At 39.1% G+C, this 18,572-nt stretch overlaps 1 protein-coding gene across 7 annotated transcripts in view; it reads right to left on the reverse strand.

The window, feature by feature from the left end:
- Nucleotides 1-555: 555 nt before the first annotated feature.
- The window catches only part of MED24 (mediator complex subunit 24), a 99,254-nt gene continuing 81,237 nt past the window's right edge, over nt 556-18,572 (reverse strand). For 2 of the 7 annotated variants that reach the window (XM_087917837.1, XM_026717517.2), the window contains exons 19-26: nt 16,579-16,754; nt 15,437-15,701; nt 14,492-14,673; nt 13,576-13,669; nt 6,095-6,209; nt 4,265-4,342; nt 2,470-2,618; nt 556-982 (exon numbers count right to left, since the gene is read on the reverse strand). In XM_087917837.1, coding sequence (XP_087773963.1) covers nt 866-982; nt 2,470-2,618; nt 4,265-4,342; nt 6,095-6,209; nt 13,576-13,669; nt 14,492-14,673; nt 15,437-15,701; nt 16,579-16,754 — 1,176 coding nt within the window. In that variant the 3' untranslated portion in view covers nt 556-865. Of the gene's footprint in view, nt 983-2,469; nt 2,619-4,264; nt 4,346-6,094; nt 6,210-13,575; nt 13,670-14,491; nt 14,674-15,436; nt 15,702-16,578; nt 16,755-18,572 lie in introns of all 7 variants that reach the window. The other 5 variants (XM_087917838.1, XM_026717518.2, XM_087917836.1 and 2 more) reach the window with 3 other exon arrangements.

Here is an 18,572-nt window from a genome sequence, read left to right on the forward strand (position 1 = left end):
TGACTTCCCCAGAGTTTGCATGTCAGAAAATCGAAAAAAACATGACCCCAGGACATTGCAACTATCATATGAGTCGGTTGCCAAGCATCTGAATTTGGATCATGTGATTTTTATGGGGAAGTTACAACACTTGTCAATATGAAAAACAGTCACTTTTTTCAGTGCTGTTGTAACTTCAAACAGACACTAAATAAACTGTTACAAGTTGAGGACTATTTATATTTAAGAAAAAGCAGAAAGAGGTTATTCTTTAGCATTATAAAACAATTCAGACTTGCAAAAGCTATAAAAATACGAAAGTTGGCAGAAAGAAAAGAATGCTAGCCTACTAAATTCAGGTCTTTTTCAAAAACAAATATATTAGTGATTTTTTTAAAAAAAACAACTTTTGATAAAGGTCTATGCAATTTTTTGAATATGCAACTGTTTTTTGAAACCAATAATAATTTGTCAACTTAAAAATTTATATCACTGATATCTTATTCCAGTCATGTTGATCAAGAATGCAGATCCTTTTGGGCGTTTGAGAATAGGAGGAAAACGTTGCTTATAAAATAAGGCAAATCAAAATAATTTTTATTTTATTCTACAAATATTAATGAACAACTTAAGAGAGGTATCACTGGCACTGTGGATGATGCTATTTGAAAGCAAAACAAAGTTCAATACTTGGAGCAGCAATCCGGGCAAGTTCCTGTTGGGTAGTTCTGGATTGCACTTCGAAGCTAAACTTGGTTATGGGCTTCATCATTACCTCTTAGAAGTCCAGCTCCTGCTTCTGTGGAACAGCTTTGAAAAAGAGTTTTCTCCATTGCTTCCTGTCTCTTGTAATTTGGCCTCTGGCCTTTGTAAGGTAATAGGAGGATCATAAGGCAGAAATGGCTTGGGCAGCCACTCGACGGCCCAGAGGCAAGCTGAGATCTGTGATGGCCAGTACGATTTTAGGGCTGGACATATTCGATGCTTTCACCAATTCCGAGACCTGGCCAGGAATAACAAATTAATCAGTTGACCAAAGGCATACAGTAGCAAAAGGCCTCCTTCAAGTAGCCCACATCTCTCTGAAGAATCAATCTGTAAAAAACACTTATTCATGCTCTGGAAATGTATGTATGTGTATTGAATAATGCATATGTGAATATTTATTATCTTGGACCAATATCACAGAAACATAGGTATTAATAATTAAAATAAGCTGTTACTTATTAAAAATATTAAAGAGAATTATGTGTGAATTTTTTTTAAAAAAATGGTACAAATTTCCTGATTTGGGTTTTTTCGTGCATTTTGCTTAGTCTGAGTTTTATATGCCCCATACTGCATATTATTCAGAGTTTTATGGCTGATAAAGAGGAAGGCAGAAATTATACACATGAGTAAGAGTGAAGAGCCCATGTGAGTTAGTTTTACTAGTGAAACCTATTTCTAATCATGAAGATTATGAGAGCATCTTTCTAGCAAAGCTCCTTATTCTGGCAATTAGCTAGGACCCATCTCAATAATTGTTTTTGCCGGGGTGGGGAGGGAGGAAGTTATATTTGCCTCCTCAGTGTGTATGAACATGCTGTTTATACCTTATAGGGCTAGAGTATGCTGAGTGCAAGACAACCTCAGATATTAGTTTGTATAGAAAAACACAGTCTTCCATGAGACAAAACTGGGGCTTGGCTCTGTCTATGAAGCAATTTTCCTCAAAATAAAGAAATGATTGTACTCCTCCCTTAATTGATTTTATAAGATACTGGGTTTGTTTGACTTTTTTTTAAGTGTTTAGATTCAAGAAGTAGTTATAAATATTTATAATATTTCCATACAACTTTTAGTAATAACAAAAGATGTATATAGATAAGATATACTATTTTTTATTTTCTTGCATTTTTAACATCTACAAAAGTAATACATTTCATTTTCTAACATCTAAAGATCATGAATTTTATTCTGCAACTCACTGCATGTTTATCCCCCAAAAATACTCTGCAATGGACCTAGTTTCAGGTAACACACAAATGATCCCCACTTAAAACATTCCAATTGTTTTCAATATTATTTTCTGCCAGCTTACTCCCTCTTGTGTCAGAAAAATCAAACAGCATGCAAAGAAGACATTCTTACAGTTTGCAAAATGCTGAAAATTTGCAAAATAGCGATGGCCGGTGCCTTAGCAGCCCATGTCCCCAATAACAATGAAATCCAGAAGAAATCGCTTTGGAAGTGATACTTTAAGATAGGATTCAAAAACACAAAAAACTATAATGCAAATTTAGGAAGTAACTGTGCTTGAAAAAAACATCCCACCCTCACCAGAGGATTGTAGTCTGGGTGGAAGTAGCAGAGAATCTGAATGGTTATTATTGGAAAAAAAAAATTGAATAGGAGGCTATTTACAAAGGGCACCATTAAGAATCCCCGCTCAAGGAAAGTTTGAAGAACAATGGCCATCTTGCCTAATAAAAAATGGAATTGGCTTACCATGGTGAAAGGCATAAACTGTAAGATGCTGCCACGGCTTCCCTGTTCCAAGCAATCCACACATTCCTCCATGAACCACTGCACAAACTGAGTATGTGTTCCAGCTGTCTTGGCTCCCAAGATGGAGGAGATCAGCAAGAAGAGGTTGGCTGGGGAGTAGGATGCACATGAGAAAATAAATAATAATTGTCCTTGGGTAACCTACACAGCAGCAGATAATCCTGCGAGGCATCTAAGTCAGGATAAATGTTCAACTTTTCGTGAGCCAAGCTTGATTTTTGGTAATTACAAATACATTTGTGGTTTGCCACTGCGTCCTTAGGTATTTCTAATTCCGCTTAGCTTTTTTGCGATCAACTAAGGGGGCTAGGAGTTGCCACCTGCTGGATTAGTAATTCCATATTTTTTTCAAAAAATTACAACTGGTGTGAAGCCACAACAATGAATTTGATGTAGAATTCAGATTTAAAATAGCATTCTTGGATCACCGTTCTATCTCACAAAGTACAAGTTCGTGCAACACTGATTCAGAAATAAGTCAGTGAAACGTATTTCTTTAACAACTCTGCTTACACACAGTTACTTGACATCCATTACATTGAAGAGTTTCTTTTATTTATTCTTTCTTTGGCACAAATGCTATATTAAGACACCAGTTCAAAATGTTAGGCGCTAGGATTTTTCAATTCAGACACAAGGTTTTACGTACTTTTCAGAAGTAATAGCTTGCAAAGAAAAGATGTTAGTAAAATTTATCTTAAGTTTATTGTGGTAAAACAGTCATCCCTCATTTTTTTTTAGTTTGGAGGATGGTGGACTGAACAATGAGACTTAATTTTTTTTATCGGTAAAAGCAAAGCTGCAGCGATTTTCATTCTAACTACTGTATATTTGAATTTCTAAAAATGCCATTGGGATGAATCTAAAGCTAAATTTTTATTAAATTAAAAGTTTCATTCTTTACCCCATTTTAGTTTTGTCCTCTCCAAATAACGATTGGTTTGTATTACTGCTTTTTAAACATCTTGTGATGTTTAACAGTATAAAATATTTTTCTTTCTCTATTTAAAACTCTGTAAATCACTCATTGAACTTTTGAGACTTCAGCTTTTATCACTGATTCCAGAATTCAGACAAAAATATGAACAAAATGCATGCTTGCATTTCAAACTCAAAGAGGCTTTCTAAAACAATAGTTAGACTTTAATTCCATTGTTATAACAAGAAAGCAGTACCAGCTCTAAATTTCTGCATACCCTATAACAAGGGTGAATGGAGGGCTGTAGAACTGACTGGTTAGGATAAGTGGATACTTTTTGTTAACACCCCAAAGCATACAATATAGGAACTCCTTGTCCTTGACTTCTAGCAACAAAAAATTCTGCTGACCAGCACAGCTTGCCATCTGATTTGGAAAACTTATGTACAGTATTGATTCTCATCTCAGTAATTATGAAGAAGATACCACAAAATTCTTTGCTGCACCTTTGCCATGGAATAACTAGGTTATTGCTCTGGAAACGACTTTTTTGTTTAATTCCAGGTCAAAATGGCACCTTTCAAACTCTGCTTAATACAATTGGTTGTAATTTTTTGGGCATTTAGATGTCACACAGATTTTGCTATAGCGCACATGCTGCTGTCTTTCCGCTTTTCTGGTTTTGGACTAAAATAAAATATTTGAGATCTCTCTAACTAAGGTCCTGTTTAGCCCTGGGCTGCTGGCCAAAGTAAACTTTTGGCCTTTGGGGGAAATTTTATTCCTGACACTTTTAGTAAAAGCTGAAGAACTTACCAAGAACTCTGTTGAGGGGATCGCGCATGCTGACTGTGTGAAGTTGAGAGGCAGAAAGCGAAGTGCTCATTGTGCGGTCTGCTGAAAAGAAGAGAAACAAACCTGTTTCCATAACTAGAAACTCACCTAGGAAGACGCAGACTAAACAAGGAAGACTTTTTATCAAATCATGGTTAGTCAATGTGATGTCCATATATTTCTACAGACCAATCAGCACTTTGCCAACTTGAATTTTGTTAGATACTTTTAACTGTAATGATGTGTTTCTGTGCATGTGTGTGTATATGTTAGCATCACATTAAGACTCATAAGCACTTTAAAAAATGACATGGCTGCAGTGATACAAATCACTTACAGTACCCAGGAGCATATTAGATGGCATAGTATCTGACAGGAACCCCTTTCCCAAATTTGTCTTCCAATGAATAGGTTTTTGGAAACTGCAAAAGGCAACCATTTTGTGATAGCACCTACTGCATTCTTTCTAAAGTCTACACGTGCCTATTAATTTCAAGGAGTCAAGGAGATTACCTAAACAGAATTTCCTAACACTTCCCTTTTTATGGCAATCAGTCACGGAACTTTCAGTGACCAAAATAGGTTGCTGCTGGATTTCTGTTTTATCATTATTAAACAAATTGTAGACCGTCATTCTGAATGTCTGATGGTATTATTCAATCAGTTTTAATATAAAGTATTAAAATATTTCACAGTATTCCATTGGAACCTTCAGAAGTAAACTTCACCATTAGAGAAACTTATACAGCAAGCTTCATAACAATGGAGATAACAACGCTGATAAATATTTAGGGATTATCAGAAGAATTACTGTGAAACAGTTTAAACAGGTATTATATAAATCAGCCTTTGCCAAATGGTTGTCCTCCAGATATGCCAGATTACAATTCCCAAGACCAACAACGGGCTATGAATTATGAGAACTGTAGCCCAGCAGTTTTAGAAAACACTAGCTTGGGAAAGACCAATATAAATGCAAAATATTATCATGATCATTGTTATGGCTGCTGTATGTTATCAGATGAGTCTAGACAAGGCTACACTAACTGCCTTTTCTGCTATTCCCGTCTGTTGCCTACTTTTGAAGGAAAACATCTGTTTCCAATCACAGATAATTTTGAAATGGTTCAGAATTAAGCTAAGGTGAACCATTTCCACTTAGGCCATTAACTTGGTTGATCAGCTTCAGAGAGTAGACTCTATAACCAAGGGTAAATAGAGTAGACCTATATACTCTATAACCAAGAGTAAATGGGAGGGGAGGAGACATGACAGAATTGGAATTAGAAAGGAAGGCAATCTTCTTTTCCAATTCCAATTCTGTCATGGCACCCCCCACCCCACCCCCCACCCCATTTACTCTTGGTTATAGAGTAAAAAAGGCTGTTGTCTTTTGTTTTTCCTTATTAAACTACTATAACTATTACAGTAGAGAAGAAAGAGACATCTTAAACCACTTCAGTGAAAGAAAGAATCAGCACATTAAAAACTCCCAAATTGCAAAGTTATAGAGGAAAAAGGAAATTACAAGAAAGCATAATGAAATACGAGGAAATTATAAATACTATGACAACAACAAAAATTGGGCAAGATTCCAAGATGATGAACAATCATATCCTTCATCTCTATGAAGCTCTGACTAATGCTGTAAAAGTCTTGCTGTCACAGTAATTTTTCATTTCATCGTCCTTTCCTGGTTTTCCTTTTCTGTAGTGTTCTCTCTTAAGCATTTTTTTTTTTTTTTTGGGGGGAGGAGAGACAACAAGAAAGCTGAATGAGCTGAATAAAGAAAGTTCCAGAAAGATTCCTCACCGTGATTCCACTTACTGGGGCTAGACAGAACACTGGGGTCTTCCTCGTTGGAGCTGAGCAGGCGCATGAGTTTTGATGGCTGAGTATCATCCAGTGGAAAAAGACTGATATAATCCTAGAAGAGGATGACCCCCCCAAGATCAAACTGCAGTTACTGTTAACAAAATGCAAACCAATGCAGGTATTCTGGGCCTTATCCTCCCATTCGAGTATGAGCTTGTAGTACGATTAAGGATTGTTAATTAAGGATGATTCACACCCTATATTTTGATACTCCCTTCTTTTGCAATACATGAAGAGAAGTGAGTACAAAGCCAGTAAAAGTATAAGACAGCAAGAAATATATGATAATTAAGAACCTGAGTTGTGGTGCATGAGCCTCTGATTCAAAGACCACTGCTGTCCTAACACTCCTTCTGCAAATCTATGAACATAATAATACCAACTTACTTTGCAGGACAGAGATAAGTGAAAATTGACCAATGTATAATGGTAATTACGACTCCTAGTTGTTACTGAACTATAACTCATACTAACCCTAGTCAACATAGCTAATGAAAGATGAGGTTGGGAATGTAGTTCAACAATATCTGAAAAACTATAGTTTTTAAAAGGTACCGTAATTGTCAACTTACCATGATTCATTTAATGACTTTTTAAAATTAATAGGATCTTGGAAAGAGCAATGGACGGCCTGTAAAGCAGTGGCCCCCAACCTTTTTTGAACCAGGAACCGGTTTCACAATTATTCTTCCACGGACCGGTACCTGAGTAACGCGAGACTCCACCGCCATCGGGACAGCTCTTCGTTCGAAGCCACCACCACCCTTCGACGAAACTAAGGCGCGAGCACCCAAACGCCACTTTCCAACTGAAAACCTGGAAGCACTTTCCAACCCAAAACCCGGAAGCAACTGAAAACCTGGAAGCGCCGTCAAAACAAGATGGCAGCGCCCAAGTTTTGCTGTCTGGTAAAAAATGATCCACGGACCGGTACCGGTCCAGGGACCGGTGGTTGGGGACCCCTGCTGTAAAGGACTATCAGCTGTCATAAATGAAGCCATTTTATCCCCAGCATATCCCTGCATTTTCAGCACTTGGCAGCTGGCTTGCATTTATGACCGATTTGTGGAGTCTCACAGTCATGTGATGAGATTTTTTGGACACTTTGATTTAGTTATTTACTGTGTGAATCACTTAATGATCCTAGGATTCTGATTTATAACCATGATTCATTTAACAATTATCGTAAAAGCAGTAAGAGCAATGGGTCCAGTCATGTAAGTGCCTCAACTCACAACTGCAGTGACTTATGATCAAAATTCCAATTACAATGTGATTGTAAGTCAAAGACTATCTACATATATCAGGACCAAGGATTCTAACACTATAATTATAAGGGCTCTATGATAGCTGGGTTTGATTCTTTTTTTAAAAAAAAGATTTATTTAAGTTTTCACAAAACATACAAATACAAATAAAATATCTTTTTTTGAGAACAGCGTGGCCCCAGGTTATCACTTCTCCATACATACCTAAACTCAATTCATATTTATCTTATACATTCTAATCCATATCTTATAACTATTTTCACAATTTTTTCAATAGCTTTTCCCCTTTCCCTACTTCCTATAGCCTTATTTTAAATTATCTCATACCTTTCTTAATTCAATTACATATCTTTTTCTAATTTTTAAAATCTTTCTAATCAATGTTTTTATACTTTCGTCTGTCCTGTTTACAATTTCATATTATCTTTTCTCATAAAACAAATTTTCCCCTGTAATTACTAGACTGGAGTCTAACACCTTTGTATCTTTTTTCAAATCTTGTTTAAAAATTTAAGTTACACCTTTACAGTTATAACATTCATTTTCTAACCTCTATTTTATAACACATACCTATTTTCAATCAAATTCTGTTTCCCCCTCTTCTTCTCCCTCCCCTTTTTATTCCCTTTTCTATCTGATTCTCCCTTCTGTGATCCTCCCTTCTGCTTCTTCCTGATATTATGATTACTTTTCAAATTACTCTTTTTTTGGTTGTTGCTTCAATGCTTAAGTTTTTAACTCCCTATCCCCCCTTTCCCTTTTTTTACCCTGCTTAAAATTGTCTGGTCTTTAAAGATGGCTTTTTCGTTGTCCCGCCCTTCTTGTTCTGCCAGCGTTTCTTGTTGTTTTTCATAGTTCAAGATCTCCATTTCTAAAAATTGAAATACGAAGCCAAAAATATCCTCTTCCCTCTTGTGCTTCTTTCTTGTTCTTTAAGTCTCATTTTTAATTCTTCAAGGAGTGATGCCATTTTTAAAAAATTTAAACAACCCCCAATTGATTTTATTTTGTTTCATTAGGATCCTCCATCCAAAGTTCCAGGAATCATCCAATAATCCAAAACTGTTTCTTGCTTCTTTTCTCACTTTCTCTTTCCAGGGGCTTTGTTATCTTGTAGCAAAGTTTCAGCTACAACGTATCTTTTGCAAGACTTGTTAAAATTCCTCTATCATTTTTTTTTAAAGTTCCAGGTGGTCTCCTCCATTTTCCAGATTCCACCCTCTTTTTTCTTTTTTCCCTCCACTTTCTTTCTTTTTCTAAAGAAAATTTTTAAATTATCCAAGAATCTTTATCCCTTTGACACTTTATTTTCAGCTAGAAATAGAATATTAATGTCAAAGTGTATTTCTTAGTATCAATTGCTTATTCGAATCTCTTCTTCTTAACGTTCCAAGTCAATTAAAACTGTCAATGTGAGAGGAAAAAAAGCCAATTCCGTTTCCTTTCCCTTTCTCTTTTGCCGCTTAAAATCTTTTTTAGGAATAGTATTAGTCTTTAAAATTCAGGTTCCAGGTACCTTAAATAGATGTTCTCCATTCAACCTGGTCAATCAAACTTTCTCCTTTAAACTTCCTCCTGCACAATCTTGTCAGGTCAGGTTCTTCTTTGAGGTGGCCATTTCTGACCAGCGCTGCAACCGCCTTTGGGAACGGGAGTAATGGCCAGCCGAGGAGGAGAGATGTGGCTCTCCTCAACCCCGCTGATGGTTCCCCCTTCTTCACCATCTCTACGGGGTGGCTTCAGCCCCGAATCCAGGTGGCTCGGGGCGCTCCAGTGGTGAGCATGGATCAAAACCGTGCACGATTGTGATTTTGGCCCATCGCCAAAGAAGCCCAAACCGGAAGTAGTTGGGTTTGATTCTAAGCTGAAGGAGATGACATCTCTGTTCTCAGCAGTCATGGAGACTTTCATGGACACAAACCCAGTCAAACTCACTCTCTAATCACTTTGGGAAATGTTCAATTTAACTATTTTATCAGATATTAGAGAACTTCAAACGGCAAAGTTAATTTGATACCCAGTGAGAACAAATTTACTCTTCCTTGCTGCTTTTATATATTAACTCTGCTACAACATGTGATTTACAGTCCTCTCTAAGCAGTTTACAGAGTCAGCCTATTGCCCCCAACAATCTGGGTCCTCATTTTACCAACCTGGGAAGGATGGAAGGCTGAGTCAATCTTGAGCTGGTCAGAATCGAACTTCTGGAGTGAGCAGTGTATTAGCCCTGCAGTATTGCATTCTAACTACTGGGCCATCACGGCTCTTATGACTTGGGAATCATATATATAATGTTTCTGGGAAATAACTAAAATGGAACTAAGCCCTTATTAGAAACTGAGGCTTGATGAATGGGAAGAGGAAATTCCGCATGATGCCTCTTTATAGGAAGAAATGAATCTAGATATGGAACTGCTCCAAGAAGAAACCTTCTTATGATGCAATTTGCAATTTGCATAGTGGGTGGTGAAGGCTTCTTTTAAATATTGAAGAGTGATAAAAGACCAAATCCTCTTATGTCATATAAAGGTATATAAAGTTGGACTATTAGAACCATGGATAAGCTATTTGTTATTTCTGGTGGCTCCCAGCAGACATTTTGAGGAACCTGGATTGAAAAGATGATGATTTTTGGATTGAGTATAGATAAAAGTTGGTTATAGGGAGGAGAAATTTTTATCTATAACTTTACAACAAGGTGAAGAGTTAATATAATAACCTGGTGCGATGAAGTTTACAAGCCATTTTTATTGTTTTTGTTAGCATTTCCATTTCTCTTCTACTCCCCCCCACCCGTACTTTCTATAGGGTCTATGATGACTTGTCACCACTAGCTCTGGGCAGCCAGCAGGGGGTAGCCTTCTCTCTACCGTTAACTCGGTGCCACCATTTCTTTGCAGGGCATCTCAACACCTGCAGGGATATGGTGGGCACTGGATGGAGAGCTGGAAGAGCGAGCATAAGAGGGCAGAGGAGGTAGGTTGGCTCCGCCACGAGTGCTGAACTGGCAGTTCAACTGCAGCAGAGGATGGGGCAGGGGGCAGGGAGGCAGCAGCAGAGGGGGGCTTCCTATTTTGACCCCCCCTCGCTGTTGCCTCTGAGCCTTGGGCTGCACTGCTCTACAAAGGTTATTTTTTAAAGCCCCATGGCTCTGCAAAGTTTTTTTTAAAGCCCTGCAGAGCCTTGGCAATTGCCCCCACCTGGTGCTGCCTCCCCACCCTCCATCTCATACACCACTGTGGCCAACCTATTGTTACTGCTCTCTCTGAAGCTCACTCGTCCCGCTCTCCACCCAGCACTGCAGCAAGTTACCCCTGCAGCAACTTTCCAGTGTTGAGATATCCTATAAAGAAATGGCAACACCAAGGTGGCAGAGTTGAGAAGGCCGCCACCTGCTGGCTGTCCCGTGCTAGTGGTGTGGAGTCGTCCCATTCCGTTTCTGCACTTTTATTTTTAAATGCAAATAGGAAAATATAATGTTAGAAATGGTCTTAGATGCTACTGTGTATATTCTGTGACTCTGAACCCACAACATTATACATAACTTTTCAAAATGCCTTATTCTGATAAAAAAAAGCTGGTTTGGGTTTTTTTTTTTTAAGGTACTAAGCTTCTAGGTTATATGGCTTGCGAAGAAAAACTAAGACATCATTTCTATTATCAGAATTAATCATGACCAGCCTTCAACTTAACGAAAACAAAAACTAATTATTCATATCTTAGAGTTCAGAGAGAGACATTCTCCTTGGTGCAATTTTAAAAGTCTCATACTCCTATCTAACATTATGAAGATACAGAATACTAACTGCCAGAGTTGGAAGGGACCTTGGAGGTCTTCTAGTCCAGCCTCCTCTTCAAGCTGGAGACCCTATACCATTCCAGACAAATGGCTGTTAAATCTCTTCTTAAAGACCTCCAATGATGAGCACCCATCCACAAGCCATTCCATCCGTGAACTGTTCTGTCAGGAAATTTCTCCTTAGTTCTAGGTTGGATGTCTCTTTGATAAGTTTCTTCTTGTCCTGCCATCAGATGCTTTGGAGAATAGGTTGACCCACTCTTTTCTGTGACAGTCCCGCAGATATTGGAAAATTGTCATGTCATCCTTAGCCCTTCTTTTCATTGGACTAGACATTTCCAATTCCTGCAAACGTTGTTCAAATGTTTTAGCCTCCAGCCTCCTCCAATCATCTATGTTGTCCTTCTCTGAACCATTTCTACTGTGTTTCTGCAACAATATGCCCCCCGCCAATAGGAAGACCCAGCATGTTTTCTAGGCATAAAATGAAATTAAGCCCCTCCCTCCAAATTTAGGCCTATTTTAAAACATGCAAAATTGGGGGGGAAGGCGGGGGGAACTTGCCATTAGGAGTGCCCTGAGGGCAGATACGCCTCGCCATCAGCCGCTCCTAACAGCCGATCATGGCGGAGCGCAGAGGGCTCCCTTACCCCCACCAAGCTCCCTTGCTGCAGAATTGGGTCAGCAGGCGGGCAGTGTCGATGTCCACTGGCAGCTTTTCAGCCGCTTCTCAGGCTTCCGTATCTTCCACGGTTCCCAGCAGTGCTGGCGCCTCTCTTGCCAGCGCCATTTCCAACAACAGCGGTTGAGCCGCTCTTACTTTTCTCCCATCCCCGTAACAGGAGGAAAAAAACATTTTGAGGTGCCTAGGAGTGCCGCACACTGCATTTTGGTTTAATCCCGAGCAGCTGGGTGGGCGTGAGAAGAGCGGAGTGAACATCTCTGCTGCTGCTACCCTTGTTGCTCCAGCTTCGGGCTCTGCAAGTTTGCAAAAGTCCCAGTGCGCAGCCCATTCCCGCATTCCAAGCAACCAGGCTGAGCTGCAGCTGTCCCTCTCTCACCAGTGGCATCTCCAACACAGCGGCAGCAGCGGCGGGAACCATGGAAGTTACGGAAGTGGCTCCTCCACCCGAGAAGCGGCTGAAACGCTTCCACGGTTGCCGTCGCTGCTGCTGTTGTTGGAGATGGCGTTGGCGAGAGAGGGACAGCTGCAGCTTGGCCTGGGCATGCTTGAAATGCAGGAACGGGCTGCGCACCAGGACTTTTGGAAACTTGCAGAGCCTGAGGCTGGAGCACTAAGGGTAGCAGCAGCAGAGATGCTCACTCGGCTCTTCTCACACCCACTCAGCTGCTCGGGATTAAACCAAAATGCAGCACGCAGTATCTCAAAATGTTTTTTTTCCCCTGTTGTTACAGGGATGGGGGAAAAGCCAGAGCAACTCAGACGATGTTGTTGGAGACAGCACTGGCAAGAGAGGGACCAGCACTGCTGGGAACCGTGGAGGCTATGGAGGCCTGAGAAGCAGCTGAAACACTGCTGGTGGACATCCCCACCTGCTTGCTGACCCAGGTCTGTAGCAAAGGCGCTTGGTGGGGGTAAGGGAGCCCTCTGCACTATCTATCTATCACTACCATGATTGGCTGGTGGCAAGGCATAGCTGCCGGCGGGGCACCCTAGGCGTGGTTGCACAGAGGAGGGGAAGAAATTAATTCACCCCCCAAAAGACGTCCTAGCCGTTTTTTCGGAGCTCAAAAAAAACCAAACAACCCCGGCCTTATTATATGAGAAACACGGTAGAATTTAACATCTTTTTTTATATTGTGGATTTTTTTTACAAAAAATGTAAGATTTTTAGATGTTACAGCTAAAAATGCCTGCAACAACTTATCAATGACAAGAATACTGTGCTCTTTTCAAAACATTCTTGCCCCTGTTCTCAAGCATTTCTTCTTATATTCCCAATTTCACCAAATTCATTCCCTCTGCGCAATCTCCAGCCTTTTTTCTTTTCCCCCAACATTTTAAAGCAGCAGTCCTCAACTTTGTGGCATAGCTGGCAGGGGTAGAGGGGAACCAGGCCATGCAAACAGTGGGCTGACACGCATGCACATGCAGCTCAATTCATGTGAGTGGCAGGCCAGCACACACACATATTCATGTGCAGCTGGACTGTAAGTCAAGCTGCACATGCATGCACATATATGCTAGCCTGCCACTCACACGAGCTGAGTTATGCACACATGTGTGCCAGGCCACCTCTCACACGTCCAGTTCTGAATAGGCTATGGCCCAGTAGTGGGATGCAGCTTGCGGGTTGGGGACCCCTGTCTTAAGAGTAATTACAGTGTACCTCTATGTCTTCTCGGTGCCTCTTTCGCTGCCAGGGAGATACCTGTCCCTTATTGTGGGAAGAATAAGAACTGGAAGCACACCACACAGATAACCTGGTATGGGACAAAAGAAAGTCAACTTCAAGGCTGGGTTATACTAACTTCTTCCGTTTTTTACAAGATCTAGGAAATGGGTTGACAATCTCAAATTGAATTAGGAAATCATGGAATTCTACACCATATTTAAAATCTTTCTATCAATAAATAAATAGACTTAACTGGACCCAAACCCCAAACATTCATTACTATTTCAGAAAAGAAAACTGTGATGCTGACCAATAGAAAAGTCTGTGTACTGGGGGGAAAAAATTATAGTAATGGTTCACTCATACAACTGTGGAGCAGTTTTTCTCAATCTAGTGTTCTCCAGATGTACTGGGACTTGCAGGTTGGTGAAGACTGAGTATATATCAAGAATTCAGTAACCTGAAATGAGTTAATAAATGGCACTCTTTTCACTGCAAGATTTGTTTTTCATTGTTAGTGTGTGTGAGAATACAGTTCTGAAGACAAAATGGTGTCCTGTGACCCCAAGACATCATAGCACCTTTCCTAACACGGTATAGCAATTGGATTAAGGACTAACAAATTCTTAAGGAAGGTCTAGCTTTGCCCTTAAAAATATACAATTCTTAAAAGTATATACTTTAATCTACATTAAAGTGTTGTTACGTTCCATCAAAATAATGAAGCTATTGATTGTCACTATTTCACATTCCTTTACACTCAAACTGACTATGCAGAATTTCCAGGAGGAAGTAACACAGTACAATATTTGTCCCATTTCCAAAATAACAAAACAACCACAAAGCCCCTTAAGTTTCAGTTTGCATGTATCTATTTTTTGGGTGTAGTTCATTGAGGACAGTCTCTTACTTGGCAAGGGCCTTGCCTGGTGGATCCATTAGCATATGCCATTTGGAAGAGTCCGTAAGCAAATTGGGCAAGATATGTCCTAAGAGGGTGAGTGTGAGCTGCTGCATGTCCAGACAAAAAATAGAATAAAGCAACTCCACAGCTCTCATTGCATGCTCTTTCCGTGTCTCTTTCAGGAGCTCCTGAAAAAAAGAAGAGAGGCAGCAAAAATAATGCAAAGGAGAAAAAGGAATAAACTTTGCCCTTATTTCCCACTGAATTATAGCAATTAGTGTAGGTTTTAACCCACCACCATCTGAGAATTCTAATCTGGTTTACGTAGTGCATGCATTCAATATGCTAAGATCCATATTTGGTGAGAAAGAACATAAGAACTATGGTTATCAGACCAAAGACCTATAATCCAGTATTCAGTTGCCACAATGCCAATTAAAAACCTCAGAGAAACCCATACGCATCAAGTTTCTCTTCATTTGTTTTAATAAGCAAATGTCACAGGCGGGCATTGGAGAACATAGATTTGTGGTAAGTTTACTGCAAGAACTAATGAAGCTATTCCCATGACTGCTACGTATTAAATGCAAACTGTATGTATAAGGAAATAAAAGTTCAAAATCATGCAGCTTTTTCTCCTGCTCATGCACCACAATAAGCTTGAGATATTCATCTTTTGAATATTTTGTTGTAGAAATAGAATATTCCTGGTTTCAAGGTATTTGCTTCTGATCTTGACAGAACTAGTTCTCTCAACGGTCTAACAGCATCCTCCCACTTATGTTTCCAAGCAACTAGTCCTGATATCAGTATGGCCTCTGATACTGGAGACAATGCATAGCAATTACAAATTGTAACTACCAATATCCTGATATTCCAATAATTTAGTAAATCTTTTTTCCAATCCTCTGAATTGTTGGTCTTCACTTACATTTCTCATGTTTTCCATACCTTGACAAGATTGTTGCAGAACCAATAGACACCACCCATGTGTAATAGTGTATCAAAGATATGAATAGAATGGCTGTCCACCCAGCCTTTCTCCAGGACTTTGGAGAAGACACTCATCAGCACTTCTTTTATAGGTTTCTTGGCAGGAAGAAGATTCCAATAGGGCATTGTGTCAACTCCTGTAGCCGGGAATTTAATCTGTGCAGCCGTCTGCTGAACAACATCAGCACACATGTGCTCAAGGATTGAACTCATAATCACCACTCTGGATAGGGAAAGAAGAGGATAAATATTCAGATATTACACCTGTTTTCTTTTATGGTTTGCTTGGATGCTGCTATGTAATTAATGTTCTAAACAATCCTTTTCAAAAGGAAATAGGAAAAAACTTTTGAAATACTATAGCCTACAACTAGGACAGTGGTGGTATGCTACTGGTTCGGTGCAGTTCGGCCGAACTGGTAGTAAAATAACTACTGGTTCAGCTGAACCAGTAGTAAAAAAAACTACTGGTACAGCCAAACCAGTTCCTCCGACGATCAGCTGAGAGGATAAAAGAAGAGAGAAGCACATGGGTGGGATGGTCGCTCCTAGCTTTTCGTTTCTTCATCCTCTCAGCTGATTGGCATGTTAGGGGTATGTGTGCATGGGTGTTAGGGGCATGCATGTACACACGCAATCACCCATTGAATGGGTAGCGACCAAATTAGGAATCCACGACTGAACTGGGACAAACGTATCAGATGTAGCAGTGTGAATAGAATATCCAAAAATGTCTAACTCTTTATAAAGACTACCCTATTCTAAAAACTACAGCTTTCATACTTCAAGCAACACAATGTATAAATAATGGAATAAAAATTGAGATTCAGAATTCAGTGCTGTATAAAATATCCTATTATACTGAAACGACAAACATGCCAATAAGGAGAAGATGCAGATTGGTACAAAGTAGAACAGTAAACAAAATCTTGCCGCCTTCACCCTTTATTTTACAGTGCTGTAAAGTGCCTCTAATTCTTAGTCATACGCAATACTGACTGGGAATCATGAAGGCTGTACTCCAAAATAATGTTGGAAAATGCTATTTAAATACAATGCACAATGTTTTCCTCTTGAAGAGACCAAGGTCTACTGCTTACCTTTCACTGTAGAATTGTAGGGTGTTCTCACCATATAGGGGGTTGCCCAGTTGTCGAATCATCTGTAGTGACTTCTCCCGTTCATCTAAGCCCAGCATTCGGACATGAGCCACAAGCCAAGCCACAGCACATACTGCCATGCTACACACCTTTCCCTTGATATTATCTGTGATTTTCTGTGATGGGAAAAGAAAGGAGTCATGAACATAATTGAGAATTATAATACAAAGGATAAATTGTTCTTGGAATAGAGAGAAGACTTAAACTGGGACAGATATTTCAGCTGTATTCTTTCTTGTAGATTCATGTATGTGAGATTGGCAGCCAAATTCACTGAATAAATAAATAAAATAAAGTGAAATAATACTTTGGCTTCTGCTTTCCAGAATTATTTTGTTAGAAATGTAGCTGCACATAGTCTTTTAATCAATATCAGATTAAAGTGACCTGGAATAAGGGTGTGCACACAAGCCTTTTTTCACATCTTAGATGGATCTATTCAAAATATTATTTTATGTTTAGTGTATCCACAAAAAAATTATGAGCACATTCGGCTGAACATGCTTACATACTACATACATATATGTGTGTGTGTAATTTTTATTGAAGCTTTTAATTATAGTAGTAAAAGCAAACACAAACAAAATTCAGAGAGAAGAGAAACCAAAAGGAAGAATATAAAGGCAAAGAAAGAAAAATGAAATAAAGAAAAAAATATATAAAGGAATGACTTCCAATCTTCATCTCAAGTATAAACGAACTTAACTCTTCAACCCCTATAAGTTAAAAACAAGTATCTTTTCTCCCCATAACTCTTACCTATATGCAAAACAACATATCATCAACTTTTCAGTCCTGGTGTCAGCAAAAAATCCATAAAGGGTTAAGCAGAGCTTTATAGAAACATGTCTTATTTTAATCTAGATCAAATGAACCAACTTTATGTTCCTTCCTTTTATTTCTGACAATCTTGATCTTTAATTCATTCAGGTGGTTGTTATAGAATTTGGTCCCAGATCAATTTTTTTCCCATGCCAAAGTCTTCTTTTAGACTTTAGTAAACTTCTTTTGTATATCCGCTAAAAAGTCATTACTCAAACAAATGCTTATTATGTATATTTCCACTTTGATTCTCAAAGCTTTAACCAAGGTGTTTGGTGTTTTTTTTTTTTTTTGATACATACAGAAGAAAGTCTTTATTGGGCCATTCTCTTGACTTGCTTGTGTTTCCATTTTAGCTGCCTTGTTTGTCTTATAACTAACATTTATTATTATTATCACTTTTATTCATTAAATATGAAACTCAGTCAACTGAACATTTTAAAATGTATCACAAATATTCCTGACTGGGGGACTCGGGGGCCGATGTCGCGGCAGGATCGGACATGAGGAGCAGGTCTCTGCACTCGTGTGCCAAATTCTCCCTGTTGGAGGGCTCCGAAAGGAGCTAAGGCCACCCTGTAGGGATGGTGAAGAGGGGCACCCTGCAGGTCAGCAACTCTTCCGCTCAACTCAGGCTCCTTCCCTTTCATCCATGATGAGAAAAGGCAGCCATCATGGCTGCCATGAAGTTGGGACACCAAGGCAACAAAGAAATGTGCAGGAGTGGTGTAGATGAACAGTGACTGGAGCTGGGTGAGAAGATTCCTTTTCTATTTAGACCCTAATTTTAAAAGGAAAAAAAGAAGAAGAAAATCCAGGAAAAAAGACTCTTAGAACTGTTTGTTAAAGCGGCAAACCATCATAGAGAGAAAAATCCTAGACCCAAAAGAAAGGACCTAAGGGGAGAAAAGCTAATGACTTTTTAAAATATAGAAAATTGGACTTTCAAACAGAATAGGCTTTGTTTTGGAAAGGCATTATAAAATGCTGGAACTATCTAGTTGAATAGCTGACTTTGCTTCCATAAATTGAATAAAATTGGATTAATCAATCTTTTAGACTTGAAACAACACTGAAACCTAAGCTAAGGGCATCATCTACTGGTGAATGGA

Source organism: Pseudonaja textilis, chromosome Z (assembly GCF_049901715.1).
Source record: "Pseudonaja textilis isolate UNSWEBS1 chromosome Z, rPseTex1.2, whole genome shotgun sequence".
Taxonomy (NCBI): domain Eukaryota; kingdom Metazoa; phylum Chordata; class Lepidosauria; order Squamata; family Elapidae; genus Pseudonaja; species Pseudonaja textilis.